Source organism: Mustelus asterias, unplaced genomic scaffold (genome assembly GCF_964213995.1).
Source record: "Mustelus asterias unplaced genomic scaffold, sMusAst1.hap1.1 HAP1_SCAFFOLD_97, whole genome shotgun sequence".
NCBI lineage: Eukaryota > Metazoa > Chordata > Chondrichthyes > Carcharhiniformes > Triakidae > Mustelus > Mustelus asterias.
The window spans coordinates 595,641-621,396 of NW_027590145.1; the positions used below are offsets into that span (position 1 = coordinate 595,641).

The 25,756-nt window shown below is 54.6% G+C and overlaps 1 protein-coding gene across 1 annotated transcript in view; it reads left to right on the top strand.

The window, feature by feature from the left end:
* The first annotated feature begins 8,094 nt into the window (after window positions 1-8,094).
* Window positions 8,095-25,756, top strand: part of scyl1 (SCY1-like, kinase-like 1) — a 48,520-nt gene continuing 30,858 nt past the window's right edge. Inside the window, 4 exon segments of the mRNA XM_078202808.1 lie at window positions 8,095-8,228; window positions 19,213-19,353; window positions 21,906-22,028; window positions 24,927-25,153. Of these exon segments, the coding sequence (XP_078058934.1) occupies window positions 8,118-8,228; window positions 19,213-19,353; window positions 21,906-22,028; window positions 24,927-25,153 (602 nt within the window). The 5' untranslated portion in view covers window positions 8,095-8,117.

Below are 25,756 nucleotides of genomic sequence, written 5' to 3' on the forward strand. Positions count from 1 at the left end.
GATAGGGAGGGGGTGTAGGGGCTGGAGGATATTACAGAGATAGGGAGGGGGTGTAGGGGCTGGAGGAGGTTATAGAGATAAGGAGGGGTGTAGGGGCTGGAGGAGGTTACAGAGATAGGGAGGGGGTGTAGGGACTGGAGGAGGTTACAGAGATAGGGAGGGGGTGTAGGGACTGGGGGAAGTTACAGAGATAGGGAGGGTTCTGAACCCTTGTAATGAGTCTATCCGGTAAATCCCCCCTTAAATCATCTCGGCTGCGATGGAAAATAATTCCAGTCTCTCCGCAGCGGGCGGGGTTCTGGTCCCGCGTCCACCCGCTGGCTCTCTGAATCTCACGACCCCACCTCACCTCACTCCCCCGACCCCCTTCCACAGTAACCCACCCCACCCCCCCCCCCTACTCTTCTCCCCGGACACCCTCGATCAACCTCAACACTTCCGCACTGTTCTCTGCCCCAGCTCTGTCTCTCTCTCTCTCCCCCCTCCCTCCACGCCCTCCCCCCTTCCCCCCTTCCCCCCTTCACCTCCCCGTCCAACAGCGAGGGATAAATTAAACCCTCGACTACCTCAGCCGGCGACCAGAGCCACCCACCCTGTACCTCTGCTGCCACCCTGTGCTTGAAGGTGGTCTTGAACAGCAGCAGAGGCCTTTTGCATTGCCATAGCGCCTTTTGGGGACACCCCTGCCGCCAATTTTTCTGGCCACTTAGGTTTGTGCTTTGTAAAGTCTAGTTGCCGCTACAATGTAGGAAATGCCAGTCGGAGCACAGAAAGATCCCACAAAGGAACAGCTCTTTTGTTTTTATATAGAAACAGAGAAACTAGAAGCAGGAGGAGGCCATTCAGCCCTTCCAGCCTGTTCCACCATTCATTTTGATCATGGCTGATCATCAAATTCAATATCCTGATTCCTCCCCCTTCCCCCCCACATATCCCTCTCTCTGTCTCTCTCCATCTGTCTCTCTCTGCCTATCTCCCTCTCTGCCTCTCTCTCTCACCGTCTCTCTCTCGACATCTGTCTCTCTCTCTCTCTCTGTCTCTCTCTCTCTGCCTATCTCCCTCTCTGCCTCTCTCTCTCTCCGTCTCTCTCTCGACATCTGTCTCTCTCTCTCTCTCTCTGTCTCTCTCTCTCTGTCTCTCTCTCTGTCTCTCTCTCTCTCTCTACCTCTCTCTCTCTCTCTTTCTGTCTCTCTGTCTCTCTCTCTCTCTCTGCCTCTATCTCTCTACCTCTCTCTCTGTCTCTCTCTCTCTTTCTGTCTCTCTGTCTCTCTCTCTCTCTGCCTCTCTCTGCCTCTCTCTCTCTCTGCTTCTCTCTCTCTACCTCTCTCTCTCTGCTTCTCTCTCTCTCTGCCTCTATCTCTCTACCTCTCTCTCTGCCTATCTCTCTCTCTGTCTCTCTCTCTCTGCCTCTCTCTCTCTCTCTGCCTATCTCTCTCTCTCTGTCTGTCTCTCTGTCTCTCTCTCTCTGTCTCCCTCTCTCTCTCTCTGTCTGTCTCTCTCTCTCTCTTTCTCTATCTCTCTGCCTCTTTCTCTCAAAAAGTTAAGTTAAAGTTTATTTATTAATGTCACAAGTATGCTTACATTGACACTGCAATGAAGTTACTGTGAAAATCCCCTGGTCGCCACTGTCCGGAGCCTGTTCGGGGACACTGAGGGAGAATTTAGCATGGTCAATCCGCCCAACTCACACATCTTTCAGACTGTGGGAGGAAACCGGAGCACCCGGAGGAAACCCACGCAGACACGGGGAAAATGCGCAAACTCTGCACAGACAGTGACCCAAGGCCAGCATTGAACCTGGGTCCCTGGCACTGTGAGGCAGCAGTGCTAACCCACTGTGTCACCATGCCGCCCTAAGGTGTGATGGAATACTCTCCACTTGCCTGGATGAGTGCGGCTCCCCAACAACACTCGAGAAGCTCGACACCATCCAGGACAAAGCAGCCCCGCTCGATCGACACGCTAACCACAAACACTCACTCCCTCCACCACCGACGCACAGTGGCAGCAGTGTGTACCATCTACAAGATGCACTGCAGCGACTCGCCAAGGCTCCTTCGACAGCACCTTCCAAACCCGCCACCTCTACCACCTAGAAGGACAAGGGGGGGGCATCAGACACATGGGGAACACCACCACCTGCAAGTTCCCCCTCCGAGCCACTCACCATCCCGACTTGGAAATATATCGGCCGTTCCTTCACTGTGGCTGGGGTCAAAATCCTGGAACTCCCTCCCTAACAGCACTGTGGGTGTACCTACACCACACGGGGACTGACTGATGTCCAATCACGATGCTGGAACTCCTTCCCTAACAGCACGGTGGGTGTACCTACACCACACACAGGGACTGACTGAGTGACTATCCAATCACAATCCTGGAACTCCCTCCCTAACAGCGCTGTGGGTGTACCTACAGCACACATGGGGACTGACTGATGTCCAATCACAATGCTGGAACTCCCTCCCTAACAGCACTGTGGGTGTACCTACACCACGCACAGGGACTGACTGATGTCCAATCACAATCCTGGAACTCCCTTCCTAATAGCACTGTGGATGTACCTACACCACACAGGGACTGACTGACTATCCAATCACAATCCTGGAACTCCCTCCCTAACAGCGCTGTGGGTGTACCTACAGCACACATGGGGACTGACTGATGTCCAATCACAATCCTGGAACTCCCTCCCTAACAGCGCTGTGGTTGTACCTACATCACACACGGGGACTGACTGATGTCCAATCACAATCCTGGAACTCCCTCCCTAACAGCACTGTGGGTGTACCTACGGGGACTGACTGATGTCCAATCACAATCCTGGAACTCCCCCCCTAACAGCGCTGTGGCTGTACCTACAGCACACATGGGGACTGACTGATGTCCAATCACAATCCTGGAACTCCCTCCCTAACAGCGCTGTGGCTGTACCTACACCACACAGGGGGACTGCAGCGATACTTGACAACGCCCCTGTGAATCGGGGGGGGAGGGGAGGTAGGTCCGGGGGTGGAGGGGGGCGGGGAGTGTTTATTACCACGGTAGGGTGGCGGAACATAAAACATGGACTTGATCCCACTGGATCTACTCAACAAATGGATCAGGAAAGCAGTCGATCTCGACAGGATCCCTTTAAATGCAACAACAACCTTCATCGATGCGGCGCCTCCAACCTCACAAAAGACCGAGGACAACCTCGCAGGTGCCCGATGGGAGAAGGCATGACACCGGGTTATGCGTGTAAGGTCTGGTGACCAAAAGGTCGGTCAGAGAGGTCAGGGTTCAAAGGAGCATCTTAAAGGGACTTGAGCGTGGTTCTGGGGGCGACCCAGTTCAGGGAGCGACTTCCAGAGCCTCGGGTCGGGACACACCAAATTATTACATTTTCAGCTAAATTATTTGTAATCTACACAAATTTTGTGATTAAATTTAAATATTCTTAAATTCTCAGATTTTGAATTGAAACTTCAATTTGATCGAAATTAATAAATTTTTTAAATTTTAATTCTCGCACTTTTTGATATTTAATTAAAACGTCAATTTAATTAATTGATTTAAATTAATCCAGCTTTTATAAAATAATGAATAATAAATGACTTTATTCATGAAGTGAGCAGAAATGTATAATATTTAATAATTTACATTTAACACATTTATTAATTCAAATACAGCCGGTGGCGGGGCGGGGATTCGAACCCGGAGCCGCGGAGTGACCGGGAGTTGGGGGGGCGGGGCGAGGTGGCAGTGGGTGGAGCCAGCGACTGGGCGTGGCTAAGAATGGGCGGGGTGAAGGGTGGGCAGAGTTGGGGAGTGGGAGTGGGGGTGGGGTTAGGGAGTGGGGGTGGGGTTAGGGTGTGGGGCGGGGTTAGGATGAGAGGCGGAGTTAGGGAGTGGGGGCGGGGTTAGGGAGTGAGGGCGGGGTTAGGGAGAGGAGGTGGGGTTAGGGAGTGGAGGCGGGGTGAGGGAGTGGGGGCGTGGTTAGTGAGAGGGAGCGGGCTTAGGGAGAGGGGGTGGCGTTATGGAGTGGGGGCGGGGTTAGGGAGAGGGGGCGAGCTTAGGGAGAGGGAGTGGGGTTAGGGAGAGGAGGCGGGGTTAGGGAGAGGGGGTGGGGTTAGGGAGAGGGGGTGGGGTTAGGCAGAGGAGGCGGGGTTAGGGAGTGCGGGCGGGGTTAGGGAGGGAGGCAGGGGTTAGGGAGTGAGGGTGGGGTTAGGGAGTGGGGGCAGGGTCAGGGAGAGGGGGCGGGGTTAGGGAGTGGGGGCAGGGTTTGAGAGAGGGGGCGGGGTTAGGAAGTGGGGGCGGGTTAGGGAGTCGGGGGCGGGGTTAGGGAGTGAGGGTGGGGTTAGGGAGTGAGGGCGGGGTTAGGAAGTGGGGGCGGGGTTAGGCAGTGACGGAGGGGTTAGGGAGTGAGGGTGGGGTTAGGGAGTGGGGGCGGGGTTAGTGCATGAGGGCGGGGTTAGGGAGAGGGGCCGGGGTTAGGGAGTGGGGGCGGGGTTGGGAGTGAGGGTGGGGTTACGGAGAGGTGTGGGGTTAGGGAGTGGGGGCGGGGTTAGGGAGTGGTGGTGGGGCTAAGGAGTGGGGGCGGGGTTAGAGGGTGGGGGCAGGGTTAGGGAGTGGGGGTGGGGTTAGGGGGAGGGGCAGGGTTAGGGAGTGGGGGTGGGGTTAGGGAGTGGGGTTAGTGCATGAGGGCGGGGTTAGGGAGAGGGGGCGTTGTTAGGGAGAGGAGGCGGGGTTAGGGTGAGGAGGTGGGGTTAGGGAGTGAGGGTGGGGTTAGGGTGTGGGGGGCGGGATTAGGGAGAGGGGGTGGGGTTAGGGAGTGGGGCAGTGTTCGGGAGAGGGGGTGGGGTTAGGGAGAGGGGGCGGGGTTAGGGAGTGGGGCTGGGGTTAGGGAGAGGGGGCGGGGCTAGGGAGAGGGGGCGGGGTTAGGGACAGGGGGCAGGGTTAGGGAGAGGGGGCAGTGTGTGAGAGAGGGGGCGGGGTTAGGGTGTGGGGGCAGGGTTTGAGAGAAGGGGCGGGGTTACAAATTGGGGGCGCGGTTAGGGAGTGGGCGCGGGGTTAGGGAGAGGGGCGGAGTTAGCATTTGGGGGCGGGGTTAGGGAGTGGGGGCGCGGTAGGGAGTGGGGGCGTGGTTAGGGAGAGGGAGTGGGGTTAGGGAGTGAGGGCGGGGTTAGGGAGTAGGGGTGGGGTTAGGGAGTGTGGGTGGGGTTTGGGAGTGACGGTGGGGTTAGGGAGTGGGGGCGGGGTTAGGGAGAGGTGGTGGGGTTAGGGAGTGGGGACGGGTTTAGGGAGAGGGGGGGTTAGGGAGAGGGGGCGGGGTTAGGGAGAGGGAGTGGGGTTAGGGAGAGGGGGCGGGGTTAGGGAGAGGGAGTGGAGTTAGGGAGTGAGGGCGGGGTTAGGGAGAGAGGGCGGGGTTAGGGAGAGGGGGCGGGGTTAGGGAGTGGGTCAGGGTTAGGGAGAGGGGGTGGGGTTAGGGAGTGAGGGCGGGGTTAGGGAGAGGAGGTGGGGTTAGGGAGTGGGGGCGGGGTTAGGGAGAGGGGGGGTTAAGGAGAGGGGGCGGGGTTAGGGAGAGAGAGTGGAGTTAGGGAGTGAGGGCGGGGTTAGGGAGAGGGGGCGGGGTTAGGGAGAGGGGGTAGGGTTAGGGAGTGGGTCGGGGTTAGGGAGAGGGGGTGGGGTTAGGGAGTGAGGGCGGGGTTAGGGAGAGGGGGTGGGGTTAGGGAGTGAGGGCGGGGTTAGGGAGAGGGCGTGGGGTTAGGGAGTGGGTGCGGGGTTAGGGAGTGGGGGTGGGGTTAGGGAGTGAGGGCGAGGTTAGGGAGTGAGGGTGGGGTTAGGGAGTGAGGGCGGGGTTAGGGAGAGGGCGTGGGGTTAGGGAGAGGGAGTGGAGTTAGGGAGTGAGGGTGGGGTTAGGGAGAGGGGGCGGGGTTAGGGAGAGGGGGTGGGGTTAGGGAGTGAGGGCGGGGTTAGGGAGAGGGCGTGGGGTTAGGGAGTGGGGGCGGGGTTAGGGAGAGGGGGTGGGGTTAGGGAGTGGGTCGGGGTTAGGGAGAGGGGGTGGGGTTAGGGAGTGAGGGCGGGGTTAGGGAGAGGGCGTGGGGTTAGGGAGTGGGGGCGGGGTTAGGGAGAGGGGGTGGGGTTAGGGAGTGAGGGTGGGGTTAGGGAGTGAGGGCGGGGTTAGGGAGAGGTGGTGGGGTTAGGGAGAGGGGGTGTGGTTAGGGAGTGGGGGCGGGGTTAGGGAGAGGGGGTGGGGTTAGGGAGTGGGGGCGGGGTGAGGGAGAGGGGGTGGGGTTAGGGAGTGAGGGCGGGGTTAGTGAGTGGGGGCGGGGTTAGGGAGAGGGCGTGGGGTTAGGGAGTCAGGGCGGGGTTAGGGAGTGGGGGCGGGGTTAGGGAGAGGGGGTGGGGTTAGTGAGTGAGGGCGGGGTTAGGGAAAGGGGGTGGGGTTAGGGAGTGAGGGTGGGGTTAGAGAGTGTGGGCGGGGTTAGGGAGTGAGGGCGGGGTTAGGTGAGGGCGGGGTTAGGTATTGAGGGTGGGGTTAGGGAGTGAGGGTGGGGTTAGGGAGTGAAGGCGGGGTTAGGGAGAGGGGGTGGGGTTAGTGAGTGAGGGCGGGGTTAGGGAAAGGGGGTGGGGTTAGGGAGTGAGGGTGGGGTTAGAGAGTGTGGGCGGGGTTAGGGAGTGAGGGCGGGGTTAGGTGAGGGCGGGGTTAGGTATTGAGGGTGGGGTTAGGGAGTGAGGGTGGGGTTAGGGAGTGAGGGTGGGGTTAGGGAGTGAAGGCGGGGTTAGGGGTGGAGGCGGGGTTAGGGAGAGGGCGTGGGGTTAGGGGGTGGGGGTGGGGTTAGGGAGAGGGGGCGGGGTTAGGGTGAGGGGGTGGGGTTAGAGAGAGGGGGGGTTAGGGAGATGGGGTGGGGGTGGGGTTAGGGAGAGGGGTGGAGTTAGGGAGAGGGGGTGGGGTTAGGGAGTGGGGGCAGGGTTAGGGAGTGGGGGCGGGGTTAGGGAGAGGGGGCAGGGTTAGGGAGAGGGGGCGGGGTTAGGGAGTGAGGGTGGGGTTAGGGAGTGAGGGTGGGGTTAGGGAGAGGGGTGGAGTTAGGGAGAGGGGGTGGGGTTAGGGAGTGGGGGCGGGGTTAGGGAGAGGGGGCAGGGTTAGGGAGAGGGGGTGGGGTTAGGGAGTGAGGGTGGGGTTAGGGAGAGAGGGCGGGTTTAGGGAGTGGGGGCGGTGTTAGGGAGAAGGGGCGGGGTTAGGGAGAAGGGGCGGGGTTAGGGAGTGGGGGCGGTGTTAGGGAGAAGGGGCGTGGTTAGGGAGAGGGTGCGGTTTTAGGGAGTGGGGGCGGATTTCGGGAGAGGGGAGGGGTTAGGGAGTGCGGGCGGAGTTAGGGAAAGGGGGCGTGGTTAGGGAGTGGGGGCGGGGTTAGGGAGTGGGGGCGTGGTTAGCAAGAGGGGGGTTAGGGTGTGAGGGCGAGGTTAGGGATTGAGGGCGAGTTTAGGGAGTGGGGGCAGGGTTAGGGAGAGGGACCGGGGTTCGGAAGAGGGGCGGGGTTAGGGGGTGGGGTTCGGGAGAGGGGACGTGGTTCGGGAGAGGGGGCGTGCTTAGGGAGTGGGGGCGGGGCTCGGGAGTGGGGGTGGGGTTAGGGAGAGAGAGGGCGTGGTTAGGGAGAGGGGGCGTGGTTAGGGAGTGGGGGCGGGGTTAGGGAGTGAGGGTGGGGTTAGGGAGAGGGAGCAGGGTTCCGAAGAGGGGCGGGGTTAGGGAGTGGGGGCGGGGTTAGGGAGAGGGGGCGGGGTTAAAAGGGGGCGGGGTTCGGTTGCAGTGGGTGGAGCCAGGGGCAGCTCAGAATGGGAGGAGCTAAGAATGGGCGTGGTTTCTGAATGGGCGGGGCTGAAAGGAACTGGGCGTGGCTTAGAATGGGCGGGGGCATAGGGACTGGGCGGTTTTAATATACTGGGCGGGGCTAAAGGGTGGGCGTGGCTAAGTATATGGGCGTGGCTTAGGGGCTGGGCGGGGCCGAGGAAGTGGGCGGGGCGAATCCCTGAAGCGAGCCCTGTTTCCGCTCGGAAGATGGCGCGACGTGGCGGCGGTCTCCAGGAAGTGAGGTCAGTGGCGTGGGCGAGGCCAGGGGGATGTGGGCGGGGCCGCGATGTGGGGCTTCTTCAGCCGGGATCCGCTGAGGGATTTCCCCTTCGAGAGTAGCGGTGGCGGCCCCCAGGCCGGCCTGGGCCTGTGGCAGCTGCAGCAAGGCCGCAAGAAGGTAACTGAAAACTGCCCCCCTCCCTTCGTTACTGCCCACCCGGGGGGAAGCCCGGCTGCCGGCACTTAGGCCCCAACTGCAGCCTCGGCCTCGAGTAGCGGGGCCGGCCCGCCTGAGGGAGCCTCCTCCCCGGCAGGACGCCCCCGGAAAGACTGAGGCTTTGGTGTCAACAATAGGCCTGGGTGGCCACGTCCTGCCTCCTGTGTGAGCCTGACCCAAAGAAACCAGACTCATTCCAATCCTCCCATCAAAACATAACCCCCCTCCCCTCCTTATCGACTCAAATCATCCCCCCTCCAATTATATCATAGAATCATATCACAGGGTCCCTACAGTGCAGAAGGAGGCCAATTCAGCCCATCGAGTCTGTACTGACCACTATCCCACATAGCCCCTATCCCCATAACCCCATGTATTTACCCTAGCTGGTCCCCCTGGCACTAAGGGGCAATTTAGAATGGCCAATCCCCTTAACCATCACGTCTTTCGGACTGTGGGAGCACCCGGAGGAAACCCACGCAGACACGGGGAGAACGTGCAAACTCCGCACAGACAGTGACCCGAGCCGGGAATCGAACCTGGGTCCCTGGCGCTGTGAGGCAGCAGCGCTAAGTCACTGTGCCACCGTCTTATATCTATGTTGTTGTTTGAAATTGTTTATTATAAAGTGGAGTGGTGACTCCACCTCTCTCCCTGCCCAGAAGGGAAGGGAAGGGTGGGGGGGGGGGGGGTCATAGCTTGAGGATTCCTGGGGTCTGATCCCTGGGATGGCAGGTCTGTCATGAGGAGGGATAACATAGAACATAGAAAGTCACAGCACAAACAGGCCCTTCGGCCCACAAGTTGCGCCGATCACATCCCCACCTCTAGGCCTATCTATAGCCCTCAATCCCATTAAATCCCATGTACTCATCCAGAAGTCTCTTAAAAGACCCCAACGAGTTTGCCTCCACCACCACCGACGTCAGCCGATTCCACTCACCCACCACCCTCTGAGTGAAAAACTTACCCCTGACATCCCCCCTGTACCTACCCCCCAGCACCTTAAACCTGTGTCCTCTCGTAGCAACCATTTCAGCCCTTGGAAATAGCCTCTGAGAGTCCACCCTATCCAGACCCCTCAACATCTTGTAAACCTCTATCAGGTCACCTCTCATCCTTCGTCTCTCCAGGGAGAAGAGACCAAGCTCCCTCAACCTATCCTCATAAGGCATGCCCCCCAATCCAGGCAACATCCTTGTAAATCTCCTCTGCACCCTTTCAATGGCTTCAACATCTTTCCTGTAATGAGGTGACCAGAACTGCGCGCAGTACTCCAAGTGGGGTCTAACCAGGGTCCTATAAAGCTGCAGCATTATCTCCCGACTCCTAAACTCAATCCCTCGATTAATGAAGGCTAGTACGCCATACGCCTTCTTGACCGCATCCTCCACCTGCGAGGCCGATTTAAGAGTCCTATGGACCCGGACCCCAAGGTCCTTCTGATCCTCTACACTGCTAAGAATGGTACCCTTCATTTTATACTGCTGCTCCATCCCATTGGATCTGCCAAAATGGATCACTACACACTTATCCGGGTTGAAGTCCATCTGCCACTTCTCCGCCCAGTCTTGCATTCTATCTATGTCTCGCTGCAACTTCTGACATCCCTCCAAACTATCCACAACACCACCTACCTTGGTGTCGTCAGCAAACTTACCAACCCATCCCTCCACTTCCTCATCCAGGTCATTTATGAAAATGACAAACAGCAAGGGTCCCAGAACAGATCCCTGGGGCACTCCACTGGTCACTGACCTCCATGCAGAGAAAGACCCCTCCACAGCCACTCTCTGCCTTCTGCAGGCAAGCCAGTTCTGGATCCACAAGGCAACAGCCCCTTGGATCCCATGCCCTCTCACTTTCTCAAGAAGTCTTGCATGGGGGACCTTATCGAACGCTTTGCTGAAGTCCATATAGACCACATCCACCGCTCTTCCTTCGTCAATGTGCTTGGTCACATTTTCAAAGAACTCAACCAGGCTCGTAAGGCACGACCTGCCCCTGACAAAGCCGTGCTGACTACTTTTGATCATACTAAACTTCTCTAGATGATCATAAATCCTGTCTCTCAGGATCCTCTCCATCAACTTACCAACCACTGAGGTTAGACTCACCGGTCGGTAATTTCCCGGGCTGTCCCTGTTCCCTTTCTTGAATATAGGGACCACATCCGCAATCCTCCAATCCTCCGGAACCTCTCCCGTCTCCATCGACGATGCAAAGATCATCGCCAAAGGCTCCGCAATCTCCTCCCTCGCCTCCCACAGTAACCTGGGGTACATCCCATCCGGTCCCGGCGACTTACCAACCTTGATGCCATTCAATAGTTCCAACACATCCTCTTTCTTTATGTCCACATGCTCGATCCTTTCTGTCCTCCGCAATCCAGCAGTACAACCACCCAGATCCCTTTCCACCGTGAATACCGAGGTAAAGTATTCATTAAGCACCTCCGCCATTTCTAACGGTTCCGCACAAACTTTTCCCCCTTCACCTTTTAAGGGTCCTATGCCTTCACATCTCATCCTTTTACTCTTGACATATTTGTAGAAAGCCTTGGGATTCTCCTTAATCTTACCCGCCAAGGTCTTCTCATGACCCCTTCTCGCTCTCCTAATTTCCTTCTTAAGCTCCTTCCTACATCGCGTATACTCCTCTAAATCCTTAACACCTCCTAGCTCTCTGAACCTTCTGTACGCCTCTCTTTTCTTATTTACCAGGTTCATCACAACCTTCGTGCACCACGGTTCCCGTACCCTACCAACACCCCCCTGTCTCATCGGAACGTTGTCATGCAGAGCTCCAGACAAACATTCCTTGAAAATCCTCCACTTTCCTTCGGTACTTTTCCCCAAGAATGCCTCCTTCCAATTTACCCGTCTAATTTCCTCCCTGATGACACTGTATTTCCCTTTACTCCAGAGAAACACTTTCCTAGCCTGCCTGACCCTATCTCTTTCCAATGCTATCGTGAAGGAGATAGAATTATGATCGCTATCCCCAAGATGTTCACCCACCGAGAGATCCTCCACCTGTCCAGGTTCATTAGCCAGCACCAGATCAAGAACAGCCTCTCCTCTAGTAGGCTTATCCACATACTGTGTCAGGAAACTCTCCTGGACACACCTAACAAACTCCTCTCCATCCAAACCCCTAGCCCTAGGGATATTCCAATCTATGTTTGGGAAATTAAAATCTCCCATCACGACAACTCTGTTATTCCTACATCTCTCCAGGATCTGTTTCCCCATCTGCTCCTCAACATCTCTGTTACTATTGGGCGGCCTATAGAAAACACCCAGCAAAGTTACCGACCCCTTCCTATTCCTAACCTCCACCCACAGAGATTCCGTAGTCAGTCCCTCCACGGCGTCCACCTTCTCTACAGCCGTGACACTATCCCTGATCAACAGTGCCACTCCCCCCCCCTCTCTTGCCTCCCTCCCTGTCCTTCCTGAAACATCTAAAACCTGGCACCTGAAGCACCCAGTCCTGTCCCTGAGACATCCAAGTCTCCGTAATGGCCACCACATCACAATTCGAAGCAGCAATCCACGCTCCAAGCTCATCCACTTTATTCACTACACTCCTGGCATTAAAATAGACACATCTCAGACCTTCAGCCTGAGCACTTCCCTTCTCCCTCACTCGTCTAACCTCCCTCTTACCCTGTCTACATTCCTTATCTATTTGCGAGCTAACCTCCTCGCTCTCAGTCCCCTCATTTCGATTCCCTCCCCCCAACCTTTCTAGTTTAAAGTCTCTCCAGTAGCCTTAGCCAACCTTCCCGCCAGGATATTGGTCCCCCTGGGATTCAAGTGCCACCCGTCTTTTTTAAACAGGTCACACCTGCCCCTAAAGAGGTCCCAATGATCCAAGTACCCAAATCCTTGTCCCTTGCTCCAGTCCCTCAGCCACGCATTAATTCTCCACCGATTCCTGTTCTCACTCTCCCGCGGCACAGGCAGCAATCCCGAGATTACTACCTTTGCATTCCTCTTTCTCAGCTGTCTACCCAACTCCCTATATTCTCTTTTCATGACCCCTTCCCTCTTCCTACCGATGTCAGCAGTACCTATATGCATCACGACCTTGGGCTCCTCTCCCTCCCCCTTCAGGATTTCTGGGACTCGACCAGAGACATCCCGGACCCCTGCACCAGGGAGGCAAACCACCATCCGAGAGTCCCGTCTGTGTCCGCAAAAACGCCTATCTGACCCTCTCACCGTAGAGTCCCCAATTAGCACTACCCTCCTTTCCTTACCCCTTTGCACTACTGGGCCAGGCTCAGCTCCAGAGACACTGCCACCGCTGCTTCCCCCAGGTGGGCTGTCCACCCCAGTAGTACTCAGACAGGAGTACTTATTATTAAGGGGCACATCCACCGGGGTGCTCACCATCACCCGAGCTTTCTCCTTCCTCACTGTTACCCAGTTACCCTCCTCCCGTGGTCCCGGTGTGACCACCTGCCGATAGCTCCTGTCAATGACCTCCTCACTATCCCTAACCCGGCGAAGGTCCTCGAGCTGCAATTCCAGTTCCCTAACATGGTCCCTTAGGAACCGCAGCTCAACACACCCAGCACAGATATGGTCGTCCGGGAGGCTAGGAGCCTCCAGGACCTCCCACATCTTACATTGGGAACAACATACTGGCCTGACAGTCATACTTGCCCTTTTAAACACAGGGAAAAAAGTGAATGAAGATTATTCCTCTCTGTTCCAAATTATTTCTACCAAGGTACCCGGAGAAAAGTAACTTATAAATAAAAATTTTTTAAAAATAAGAAACTCACCCCTGCTCGCCCTTTCTGCCTCAGCCCGATGAGCCAAAGCCCCTCAGTTCTCACTCAGCTCCGTCTCACTCCGCTGCCCGCTCCCAACGCTGCCCGCTAGATAGTGGGACCTGCCTTTTAAACCTCCTGTGCACTAAAAAAAAAACTCAAGAGACCCTTCCCAGTAAACCCCGCGGCCACTGCCGGTTGCGCGCCAAAATTTAAAACTAAATTAAATAAATAAATAACACCCGCGGAAAAGTACTTAAAACTAATTCTTACCCCAAAAATCCTGTCACCAGTCACAGCTCTGCCTTTCTCCACAGCAACAAGAGCAACGGGGCTAGGGCCTGGCTGGGATGCTCTTTCGGAAGGTCGGTGCAGACTCGATGGGCCGAATGACCACCTCCTGCACTGTACGAGTTCTATGATTCCATGATCACACTCCTGACTTGTCCCTTGTAGATGGTGGACAGGCTTTGGGGGGAGTCAGGAGGTGAGTTACTCTCCGCAGGATTCCCAGTGGACAGGCTTTGGGGGGAGTCAGGAGGTGAGTTACTCTCCGCAGGATTCCCAGTGGACAGGCTTTGGGGGGAAGTCAGGAGGTGAGTTACTTTCCGCAGGATTCCCAGCCTCTGACCTGCTCTGGTAGCCACAGTATTTATATGGCTGGGTCCAGTTCAGTTTTCGTTTACCAGGCTGATTCCTGGGATGGCAGGTCTGTCATACGAGGAGAGACTAAGTCAGTGAGGATTATATTCACTGGAGTTTAGAAGAGTGAGAGGGGATCTGATAGAAACTTATAAAATTCTAACAGGGTTAGACAGGGTAGATTCAGAAAGAATGTTCCCGATGGTGGGGGGAGTCCAGAACTAGGGGTCATGGTTTGAGGATAAGGGGGTAAACCTTTTAGGACTGAGGTGAGGAGAAATTTCTTCACCCAGAGAGTGGTGGAATTCACTCCCACAGAAAGTAGTTGAGGCCTAAACATTGAGATTTCAAGAAGGAATTAGATATCGGTCTTGGGGCTAAAGGGATCGAGGGATATCGGGGGGGGGGGAAGCGGGGAATCAGGATATTGAATTCGATGATCAGCCGTGATCAAAATGAATGGCGGGGCAGGCTGGAAGGGCTGAATGGCCTCCTCCTGCTTCTAGTTTCTATGTTAGTGTAAAATAACACTCGTGCACCACAGCACAGAGACGTTTGAAACAACTCACCAATTCTGGTGTCCAAATTTTTTGAGTTGCTTATATCTTAGGGTGGCGCAGTGGGTTAGCACTGCTGCCTCACAGCGCCAGGGACCCGGGTTCGATTCCCAGCTCGGGTCACTGCGGAGTCTGCACATTCTCCCCGTGTCTGCGTGGGTTTCCTCCGGGTGCTCCGGTTTCCTCCCACAGTCTGAAAGACGTGCTGGTTAGGTGGATGGGCCATGCTAAATTGCCCCTTAGAGTCAGGGGGATGAGCAGGGTAAATATGTGGGGTTACGGGGAGAGGGCCTGGGTGGGATTGTGGTCGGTGCAGACTCGATGGGCCGAATGGCCTCCTTCTGCAGATTTTATGATCTGAGGCAGGCTTTTCAGGTGTGGCTGGGGGGGGCACCCTTTGCCCGTTTGAGCAATCCACCGGAATCAGTGCTCTGATCCGGATAATGTCTGTCCCGCGAGATAGCTTTGACATGCGAATCGCGTGTCGAGAGCTACAAGGTGAGCAAATTGTTGGAGCGCTGTTTACAGAATTGCTGATGGAGCATCTGGGACAATCCAGATCCCCTGTGACTATACTGAACAGCGAGTAGAAAGTAGTATTGATCAGTAAATTTGCGGACGACACAAAGGTTGGTGGATTTGCGGATAGCGATGAGGACGATCAGAGGATACAGCAGGATATAGATCGGTTGGAGACTTGGGCGGAGAGATGGCAGATGGAGTTTAATCCGGACAAATGTGAGGTAATGCATTTTGGAAGGTCTAATACAGATAGGAAATATACTGTAAATGGCAGAACCTTTAAGAGTATTGATAGGCAGAGGGATCTGGGTGTACAGGTACACAGGTCACTGAAAGTGGCAATGCAGGTGGAGAAGGTAGTCAAGAAGGCATACGGCATGCTTGCCTTCATCGGCCGGCGCATTGAGTGTAAAAATTGGCAAGTCATGTTGCAGCTTTATAGAACCTTAGTTAGGCCGCACTTGGAATATGGTGTTCAATTCTGATCGCCACGCTACCAGAAGGATGTGGAGGCTTTGGAGAGGGTACAGAAAAGATTTACCAGGATGTTGCCTGGTATGGAGGGCATTGGCTATGAGGAGATGTTGGAGAAACTTGGTTTGTTCTCACTGGAACGACAGAGGTTGAGGGGAGACCTGATAGAAGTCTACAAGATTATGAGGGACAGAGTGGATAGTCAGAAGCTTTTTCCCAGAGTGGAAGAGTCAATTACTAGGGGGCACAGGTTTAAGGTGCGAGGGGCAAGGTTTAAAGGAGATGTATGAGGCAAGTTTTTTACACAGAGGGTGGTGGGTGCCTGGAACTTGTTGCCGGGGGAGGGAGTGGAAGCAGATACAGTAGTGACTTTTAAGGGGCGTCTTGACAAATCCATGAATAGGATGGGAATAGAGGGATACGGTCCCCGGAAGGGTAGGGGGTTTTAGTTAAGTCGGGGGCAGCATGGTCAGTGCAGGCTTGGAGGGCCGAAGGGCCTGTTCCTGTGCTGTAATTTTTTGTTCTTTGAGGGCAGGCGGTCGATATTAGTGGAGAAACTCATTAGCAGATTTCCCACATATTTTGTCGATTAGAGGGAGCTTGTTTCATCTCCCAAGACAGCTCTGAGTGAGGGATGGAACACATGAAGGTGTGTAAGGTGATCCTTGCCCACGTCGGCAGGCTCAAAGGGCGCAAGTCTGCCATCGACCTATCCAAAGTATGTCCATGGTGGGAGCTAAGGCCTCATCAACAGGTTCCTTGGGAGAATGTGCACAAGTGCTGGATTTGAAAAGATTCCCATCTCTTTAGGGCTGCGAGGTGTCACAGAATAGCACAAGGTAGAAGAGGCCATTCGGCCCATCGAGTCTATACCGTCCCATGAAAGACCCTGACCTGCCCACCTAATCCCAAGGGTCGAGAGCTTCAAGTTTTTAGGTGTCCAGATCACCAACAACCTGTCCTGGTCCCCCCCCCATGCAGACACTATAGTTAAGAAAGCCCCACCAACGCCTCTACTTTCTCAGGAGGCTAAGGAAATTCGGCATGTCCGCTACGACTCTCTCCAACTTTTACAGATGCACCATAGAAAGCATCCTTTCTGGTTGTATCACAGCTTGGTATGGGCTCCTGCTCTGCCCAAGACCGCAAGGAACTACCAAGGGTTGTGAATGTAGCCCAATCCATCACGCAAACCAGCCTCCCGTCCATTGACTCCGTCTACACTTCCCACTGCCTCGGGAAAAGCAGCCAGCATAATCAAGGACCCCACACACCCCGGACATTCTCTCTTCCACCTTCTTCCATTGGGAAAAAGATACAAAAGTCTGAGGTCACGTACCAACCGACTCAAGAACAGCTTCTTCCCTGCTGCTGTCAGAGTTTTGAATGGACCTACCTCGCATTAAGCTGATCTTTCTCTACACCCCAACTATGACTGTAACACTACATTCTGCACTCTCTCATTTCCTTCTCTATGAACGGTATGCTTTGTCTGTATAGCACGCAAGAAACAATACTTTTCACTGTATCCCAGTACATGTGACAATAATAAATCAAATCTCTAAAGGCAGGTGGATAGGGTGGTGAAAAAGGCACACTGGCCTTTATCAATCGGGGTATAGGTTACAAAGGCAGAGAGGTCATGATGGAGTTGTGTAGAACTTTGGTGAGGCCACAGCTGGAGCACTGTGTGCTGTTCTGGTCACCACATTATAGGAAGGACGTGGTCGCACTGGAGGGGATGCAGAGGAGATTCACCAGGATGCTGCCTGGGATCATTTGAAGTAAAGTTTATTTATTAGTCACAAGTCGGCTTACATTAACACAGCAATGAAGTTACTGTGAAAATCCCTTAGTCGCCCACACTCCGGCGCTTGTTTGGGTACAGTGAGGGAGAATTTAGCACGGCCAATGCACCCTAACCAGCACATCGTTCGGACTGTGGGAGGAAACCGGAGCACCCGGAGGAAACCCACGCAGACACGGGGAGAACGTGCAGACTCCGCACAGACAGTGACCCGAGGCTGGAATCGAACCCGGGTCCCTGGCGCTGTGAGGCAGCAGTGCTAACCCACTGTTCCACACCATTTCAGTTATGAGGAGAGGTTGGATAGGCTTGGGTTGTTTTCTCTGGGAGCAGAGAAGACTGAGGGGGCGACCTGATCGAGGTGTTGAAGATTATGAGGGGCACGGACAGGGTGGATAAGGAGCAGCTGTTCCCCTTAGTTGAAGGGTCAGTCACGAGGGGACACAAGTTAAAAGTGAGGGGTGGGAGGTTTAGGGGGGGACTTGAGGAAAAGCTTTTTTACCCAGAGGGTGATGAGGGTCTGGAATGCGCTGCCTGGGAGGGTGGTGGGGGCGGGATGCCTCACATCCTTTAAACAGTACCAGGATGGGCACTTGGCACATCATAACATTCAGGGCTATGGGCCAAGTGCTGGTAAATGGGATTTGATTTGATTTATTATTGTCACAGGAACTAACATAGTGAAAAGTATTGTTTCTTGCGCGCTATACAGACAAAGCATACTGTTCATAGAGAAGGAAATGAGAGAGTGCAGAATGTAGTGTTACAGTCATAGCTGGGGTGTAGAGAAAGATCAACTTAATGCGAGGTAGGTCCATTCAAAAGTCTGACGGCAGCAGGGAAGAAGCTGTTCTTGAGTCGGTCGGTGCGTGACCTCAGACTTTTGTATCTTTTTCCCAATGGAAGAAGGTGGAAGAGGGAATGTCCGGGGTGTATGGGGTCCTTGATTATGCTGGCTGCTTTTCCCGAGGCAGCGGGAAGTGTAGACAGAGTCAATGGACGGGAGGCTGGTTTGCGTGATGGGACTGGGCTACATTCACAACCCTTTGTAGTTCCTTGCGGTCTTGGGCAGAGCAGGATCCATACCAAGCTGTGATACATCCAGAATGGATGCTTTCTATGGTGCATCTGTAAAAGTTGGTGAGAGTCGTAACTGACATGTCAAATTTCCTTAGCCTCCTGAGAAAGTAGAGGCATTGGTGGGGCTTTCTTAACTATAGTGTCGGCGTGGAGGGACCAGGACAGGTTGTTGGTGATCTGGACACCTAAAGGTCTCTTGACCATTTCCACTTCGTCCCCGTTGATGTCGATGTTCTCCTTTACGCTTCCTGAAGGCGATGGCAATCTCCTTTGTTTTGTTGACATTGAGGGAGAGATTATTGTTGCTGCACCAGTTCACCAGATTCTCTATCTCATTCCTGTACTCTGTCTCGTCATTGTTTGAGATCCGACCCACTACGGTGGTGTCATCAGCAAACCTGAAAATCGAGTTGGAGGGGAATTTGGCCGCAGTTATTAGTCTATTGACAAATAGCTGAATTAGACTGTGTGAGTTGGCAAGTATGTATGTTCAGTCAATGCAGTGTCAGAAAATGGTGGCGTGTCTCCACCCCCCCCCCCACCCCCGCTGTTTCCCCGCTGCCCCCCCCCCTGCTCCCCACCACCCCTTGCCCTCCCCTCTGCTCCCCACCACCCCTTGCCCTCCCCTCCCCCACCCTCTGCTCCCCACCACCCCTTGCCCTCCCCTCCCCCACCCTCTGCTCCCCACCACCCCTGGTCCTCCCCCCTCTTACCCTCCTCTCCCCAACCTTCCTCTGGCTCTGCCCTGCCCCCCCCACCTCTGGCTCTCCCTCTTCCCCACCCTCCTTGCCCCCCCCCATCCCCCAGCCCTCTCCCACTGGCCCTCCCCCTCTCCCTGCCCTCCCCCAGTCCTCCCTCTCTGCCCCCTCCAGCCCTTCCCAGGAGTGGGGGGGGGGATCTTCTCAGCCAAGTCTGCTCGTGCGTTGGGTAGATAACCCCCTACATACACACTGCGAGCAGGAGGCACTGGTTAAGGAGCAGGCACCCTTGGAAAGTTTCAGAAAGCTGGACAGTTCCAACACCGTGAGGAGCCAGGTCTGTGTCTAACATTCCCCCTCTCTCTCTCTCCCCCCGCAGGGTACCAATGAGCCCGTCTCGATCTTTGTCTATGACATCAAACCGAACTCAGAAGAGCAGACGCAAGTGGCAAAAGCGGCCTTTAAGCGACTGAAAACTCTCCGACACCCCAACATCCTGTCCTTCACTGACGGGTTAGAGGTAAGTGGGGCACTTTGCGTTTGTGTGTGTGGGGTGAGAAACAAGGGACAGATCTCCAAGTATCACAGGGAATGTATCTCCTGAGGAAAGATTGTCGGACTTGGGACCAGGAGGCCATTTGGCCCTTCGAGCCTCCTCCGCCATTCATCACCATCATGGCTGATCATCCAACTCAATAGCCTAATCCTGCTTCCTCCCCATAACCTTTGACCCCGTTCGCCCCAAGTGCTATATCCAGCCGCCTCTTGAATACATTCAATGTTTTGCCATCAACTCCTTCCTGTGGGAATGAATTCCACAGGCTCCCCGGGTGAAGAAATGTCTCCTCACCTCCGTCCTAAATGGTCTCCCCGAATCCTCAGACTGTGATCCCCTGGTTCTGGACTCCCCCCACCATCGGGAACATCCTCCCTGCATCTACCCTGTCTAGTCCTGTTAGAATTTTATAAGTCTCGATGAGATCTCCCCCCCTCATTCGTCTGAACTCCAGCGAAAACAATCCTAACCTGGTCAATCTCTCCTCATACATCAGTCCCGCCATCCCCGGAATCAGCCTGCGCTGCGCTCCCTCGAGAGCAAGAACATCCTACTTTTTCCCCCTAACCTTTGATCCCATTGGCCCTAAGTGCTACATCCAGCCGCCTCTAGAATACAAATTCAATAAGATCATGGCTGATCTTTTTGTGGACTCAGCTCCACTTACCCGCCCGCTCACCATAACCCTTAATTCCTTTACTGTTCAAAAATCTATCTATCCTTGCCTTAAAAACATTCAATGAGGTAGCCTCAACTGCTTCACTGGGCAGGGAATTCCACAGATTCACAACCCTTTGTGTGAAGAAGTTCCTCCTCAACTCAGTCCTAAATCTGCTCCCCCTTATTTTGAGGCCATGCCCCCTAGTTCTAGTTTCACCCGCCAGTGGAAACAACTTCCCTGCTTCTATCTTATCTATTCCCTTCATAATCTTATATGTTTCTACAAGATCTCCCCCTCATTCTTCTGAATTCCAATGAGTATCGCCCCAGTCTACTCAGTCTCTCCTCATAAGCCAACCCTCTCAACTCCGGAATCAACCTGGTGAATCCCCTCTGCATCCCCTCCAGTGCCAATACATCCTTTCTCAAGTAAGGAGACCAAAACCGTACACAGTACTCCAGGTGTGGCCTCACCAGCACCTTATACAGCTGCAACATAACCTCGCTGTTTTTAAACTCCATCCCTCTCGCAATGAAGGACAAAATTCCATTTGCCGCCTTAATAACCTGCTGCACCTGCAAACCAACTCCTTGAGATTCCTGCACAAGGATGCCCAGGTCCCTCTGCACAGCAGCATGCTGCAATTTTTTACCATTTAAATAATAGTCCATTTTGCTGTTATTCCGACCAAAATGGATGACCTCACATTTACCAACATTGTACTCCATCTGCCAGACCCTCGCCCACTCACTTAGACTATCGATATCCCTTTGCAGACTTTCAGCGTCCTCTGCACACTTTGCTCTGCCACTCATCTTAGTGTCATCTGTGAGTTTTGACACACTACACTTGGCCCCCAACCCCAAATCATCTATCGATGCCCCCCGGCTATATTCAATGATCCACAGCCCCCGCTGTTCTCTGACGGGGAGAGAATTCCACAGGTTAACCCCCCTCTGAGATGGGAAAAGATCTAATTCTCTCTTGTCTGGAAACCCCCTCTCCAATTCTTATAAACTGTTTCCTGGTTCCAGTCTCTCCCACAAGTGGAAACATCTTCCCACCCCCCCCAGCATCCACCCGGTCACATCTGAGAAATGTCACCAAGGTTTCTCTCTCAGGATTTCTGGCACTCTGTTTTAATTGGGGAAACTTTTGAATTAGGGACGACAGATTGGATCAGGGAGATTTTGCGCCCGTATTAAAGGAAAGCTGAAATAGGAGGGGTTTACCTAGTGGCGGCACGGAGGTTAGCGCCGCTGCCTCACAGCGCCAGGGACCCGGGTTCGATTCCGGCCTCGGGTCACTGTCTGTGCAGAGTCTGCACGTTCTCCCCGTGTCTGCTTGGGTTTCCTCCAGGTGCTCCGGTTTCCGCCCACAGTCCAAAGACGTGTAGGTTAGGTGGATTAGCCATGCTAAATTGCCCCTGAGTGTCCAAAGGTGTGCAGGTTAGGTGGATTGGTCATGCTAAATTGCCCCTTGGTGTCCAAAGATGTGCAGGTTAGGTGGATTGGTCATGCTAAATTGCCCCTTCGTGTCCAAAGATGTGTAGGTTAGGTGAATTGGCCATGCTAAATTGCCAATCCACCGAACCTGCACACCTTTGGACTGTGGGAGGAAACTGGAGTCCCCGGAGGAAACCCACGCAGACATGGGGGGAGAACGTGCAGACTCCGCACAGACAGTGACCCAAGCCAGCCCGGGTCCCTGGCGCTGTGAGACAGCAGTATTAACCCACTGTGCCACCGTGCTGGCCCTTGAAGAAAAATGTCGGATGGGGGTGAGGGGGGGATGTTTAACTGCCTTTATACACACCGCGCGTCAGGAGTAACCCTTTCTTGTTTCCACATCGAAGGCCGAGAGATGCATGTACATCGTGACGGAACCAGTCACGCCACTCGCTGCCTATCTGAAAACAAAAGAAGCAGCTGGAGAACTGAACGAACAAGAGATCTCATGGGGGCTCCATCAGATTGTGGTAAGCTTGTATAGCTCTGTGACGTTACTGGCTGGACACAGCACTGCCTTGTATCATTGAAGGGGTTGAGGAGTGACATTGAAATGTGTTAGGAATCCCGGATCCGCACCCCGAGGTATCTTACGAAGCCAGACTACACGCCAACATTTAAGCTTTTAACTTTATTTATTAGTGTCACAAGTCGGCTTACATTAACACGGCAATGAAGTTACTGTGAAAACCCCCCTGTCGCCACACTCCGGCGCCTGTTCGGGTTACACTGAGGGAGAATTTAGCACGGCCAATGCACCCTAACCAGCACGTCTTTCGGAGTGTGGGAGGAAACCCGAGCACCCGGAGGAAACCCACGCAGACACGGGGAGAATGTGCACAGTCACCCCAGCCGGGAATCGAACCTGGGTCCCTGGCGCTCTGAGGCAGCAGTGCTAACCCACTGCGCCGCAGAGGCGGGTAGATTCTTGGTGAGGGGGGAGGGAGGTGAAAGGTTATCGGGGGGGGGGGGGGGTAGGCGGAATGCAGATTTGAGCTTACCATCAGATCGGCCACCATCTTATTAAATGGCGGAGCAGGCTCGAGGGGCTGAATGGCCTCCTCCTCACTGTTCATACAGACAACTTGAACCTCTTCGGTTCAGGGCTAGCACGGTGGCACAGTGGGTTAGCGCTGCTGCCTCACAGCGCCAGGGACCCGGGTTCGATTCCCGGCTTGGCTCACTGTCTGTGTGGAGTCTGCATGTTCTCCCCGTGTCTGCGTGGGTTTCCTCCGGGTGCTCCGGTTTCCTCCCACAGTCCAAAGATGTGCGGGTTAAGTGGATTGGCCATGCTAAATTGCCCCTTGGTGGGGGACTAGCAGGATTAATATGTGGGGTTAAGGGGATAGGGCCTGGGTGGGATTGTGGTCGGTGCAGACTCGATGGGCCGAATGGCCTCCTGCACTGTAGGGATTGTATGGTGGTACTTCCTCTTTCGCTAAGTGAATGGGTGTCAGATCCTGCCTGGTATCGCTGCAAGGTGGCCACTTGGGATAGAGTCACAGAGGTTTACAGCATGGAAACAGGCCCTTCGGCCCAACTTGTCCATGCCGCCCTTTTTTTTTAACCACTAAGCTAATCCCAATTGCCCGTGTTTGGCCCATATCCCTCTATACCCATCGTACCCATGTAACCGTCTAAATGCTTTTTAAAAGACAAAATTGTACCCACCTCTACTACTGCCTCTGGCAGCTCGTTCCAGACACTCACCACCCTCTGTGTGAAAAAATTGCCCCTCTGGACACTTTTGTATCTCTCCCCTCTCACCTTAAACCTAAGCCCTCTAGTTTTCGACTCCCCTACCTTTGGGAAAAGATGTTGACTATCGAGCTGATCTGTGCCCCTCATTATTTTATAGACCTCTATAAGATCACCCCTCAGCCTCCTATGCTCCAGGGAAAAAAGTCCCAGTCTATCCAGCCTCTCCTCATAACTCAATCCATCAAGTTCCGGTAGCATCCGAGTAAATCTTTTCTGCACTCTTTCTAGTTTAATAATATCCTTTCTATAATAGGGTGACCAGAACTGTACACAGTATTCCAAGTGTGGCCTTACCAATGTCTTGTACAACTTCAACAAGACGCTAAATAAAGGGCGGCACGGTAGCACAGTGGTTAGCACTGCTGCTTCACAGCTCCAGGGTTCCGGGTTCGATTCCCAGCTCGGGTCACTGTCTGTGTGGAGTTTGCACATTCTCCTCGTGTCTGCGTGGGTTTCCTCCGGGTGCTCCGTTTTCCTCCCACAGTCCCAAAGGGTTAGGTTGATTGGCCAGGTTAAAAATTGCCCCTTAGAGTCCTGAGATGCGTAGGTTAGAGGGATTAGCGGGTAAACTATGTGGGGGTAGGGCCTGGGTGGGATTGTGGTCGGTGCAGACTCGATGGGCCGAATGGCCTCCTTCTGCACTGTAGGGATTCTATGAACTCCTGTATTCAATGTTCTGACCAATGAAACCAAGCATGCCGAATGCCTTCTTCACCACTCTGTCCACCTGTGACTCCACTTTCAAGGAGCTATGAACATGTACCCCCTCGATCTCTTTGTTTTATAACACTTGTTTTATAGGGGCGGTACGCTGGCACAGTGGGTTAGCGCTGCTGCTTCACAGCGCCAGGGACCCGGGTTCGATTCCCAGCTCAGGTCACTGTCTGTGTGGAGTCTGCACGTTCTCCCCGTGTCTGCGTGGGTTTCCTCCGGGTGTTCCAATTTCCTCCCACACTCCAAAGATGTGTAGGTTCAGTGGATTGGCCAGACTAAATTGCCCCTTAGTGTCCGAAAGACATGCTGGTTAGGTAGGTGCATTGGCCATGCTAATTGGCCCCTTATCCACTATCACCTGGATGGGGAGGGGTGGCGGAGCGGGGGGGGGGGGGGGGGGGGGGTTGTTTGAAGAAAAAGCAACAACATTTTGTACGGTCAGACATGGCCATCTCCAGTTCAAAGTGACAAATAACAATATCCCCTCCACAGTGGGGGTACAGTGGTTAGCACTGCTGCCTCACAGCGCCAGGGATCCAGGTTCGATTCCCGGCTTGGGTCACTGCGCGGAGTCTGCACGTTCTCTCTCTCTCTCTCTCTCTCTCCCCCCCCCCGTGTCTGCATGGGTTTCCTCCGGGTGCTCCGGTTTCCTCCCACACTCCGAAAGACGAGGCTGGTTAGGGTGCTAAGTTCTCCCTCAGTGTAACCCAAACAGGCGCCGGAGTGTGGGCGATGAGGGGATTTTCGCAGTAACTTCATTGCGGTGTTAATGTAAGCCTACGTGTGACTAATATACAAAATTTAACTTTATTCCCCAACGCCCAACCGTTGACTGAAGGTGTCAGGCGAGCATGGGTTGATGTGATCTGACCGTCTTCCTCCTGCCTTTGCAGAAAGCCCTGAGCTTCCTGGTACACGACTGTGGCCTCGTCCACAACAACGTCTGCATGGCGGCCGTGTTCGTGGACCGCGCCGGCGAGTGGAAGCTCGGCGGCCTCGACTATATGTACGCGGCGCAGGGTGAGACGCCGCGGCTCTCGAAGGGTTTCCCGGAGCTCGACAAGTACGACCCGCCGGAGAAGAACGACCCGAACAGCGGCCGGAACGGCGCGGAGAAATGGTAACCGCGGCGCGGAGGTGTTTGTACTGGGGGGGCGGGGGGGCGCCACGTCACACTCTCTCAGTGCCAGGGGGCGTTAGCGCCAAGCGCAAATGACGCAAGAAAAATCCAGCATCTTCGCAGCGCGGGCAAATCGACACTCAGCTGCTAATTGCGGAGCTGGGTGCTGGGGTCAAAGCAGCAGAGACCAGGCCAGAGTTCGCTCCTGTCTCTTAACTGGGTCGGTACAGTGGGTTAGCGCTGCTGCCTCACAGCGCTAGGGACCCGGGTTCGATTCCCGGCTTGGGTCACTGTCTGTGTGGAGTCTGCACGTTCTCCCCGTGTCTGCGTGGGTTTCCTCCGGGTGCTCCGGTTTTCTCTCACAGTCCAAAGATGTGCGGGTTAGGTGGATTGGCCGTGCTAAATTGCCCCTTAGTGTCCAAAGATGTGCAGGTTAGGTGGATTGGCCATTCTAAATTGCCCCTAGCGTCAGTGGGATTAGCAGGGTAAATATGAATGGTTACGGGAATAGGCCTCCTTCTGCACTGTCGGGATTCAATGATTCTATGAACTATTCTACCTGCCCTGGGTGTCCCAGAGTTTTATAGCACAGAGGTCCTTCGG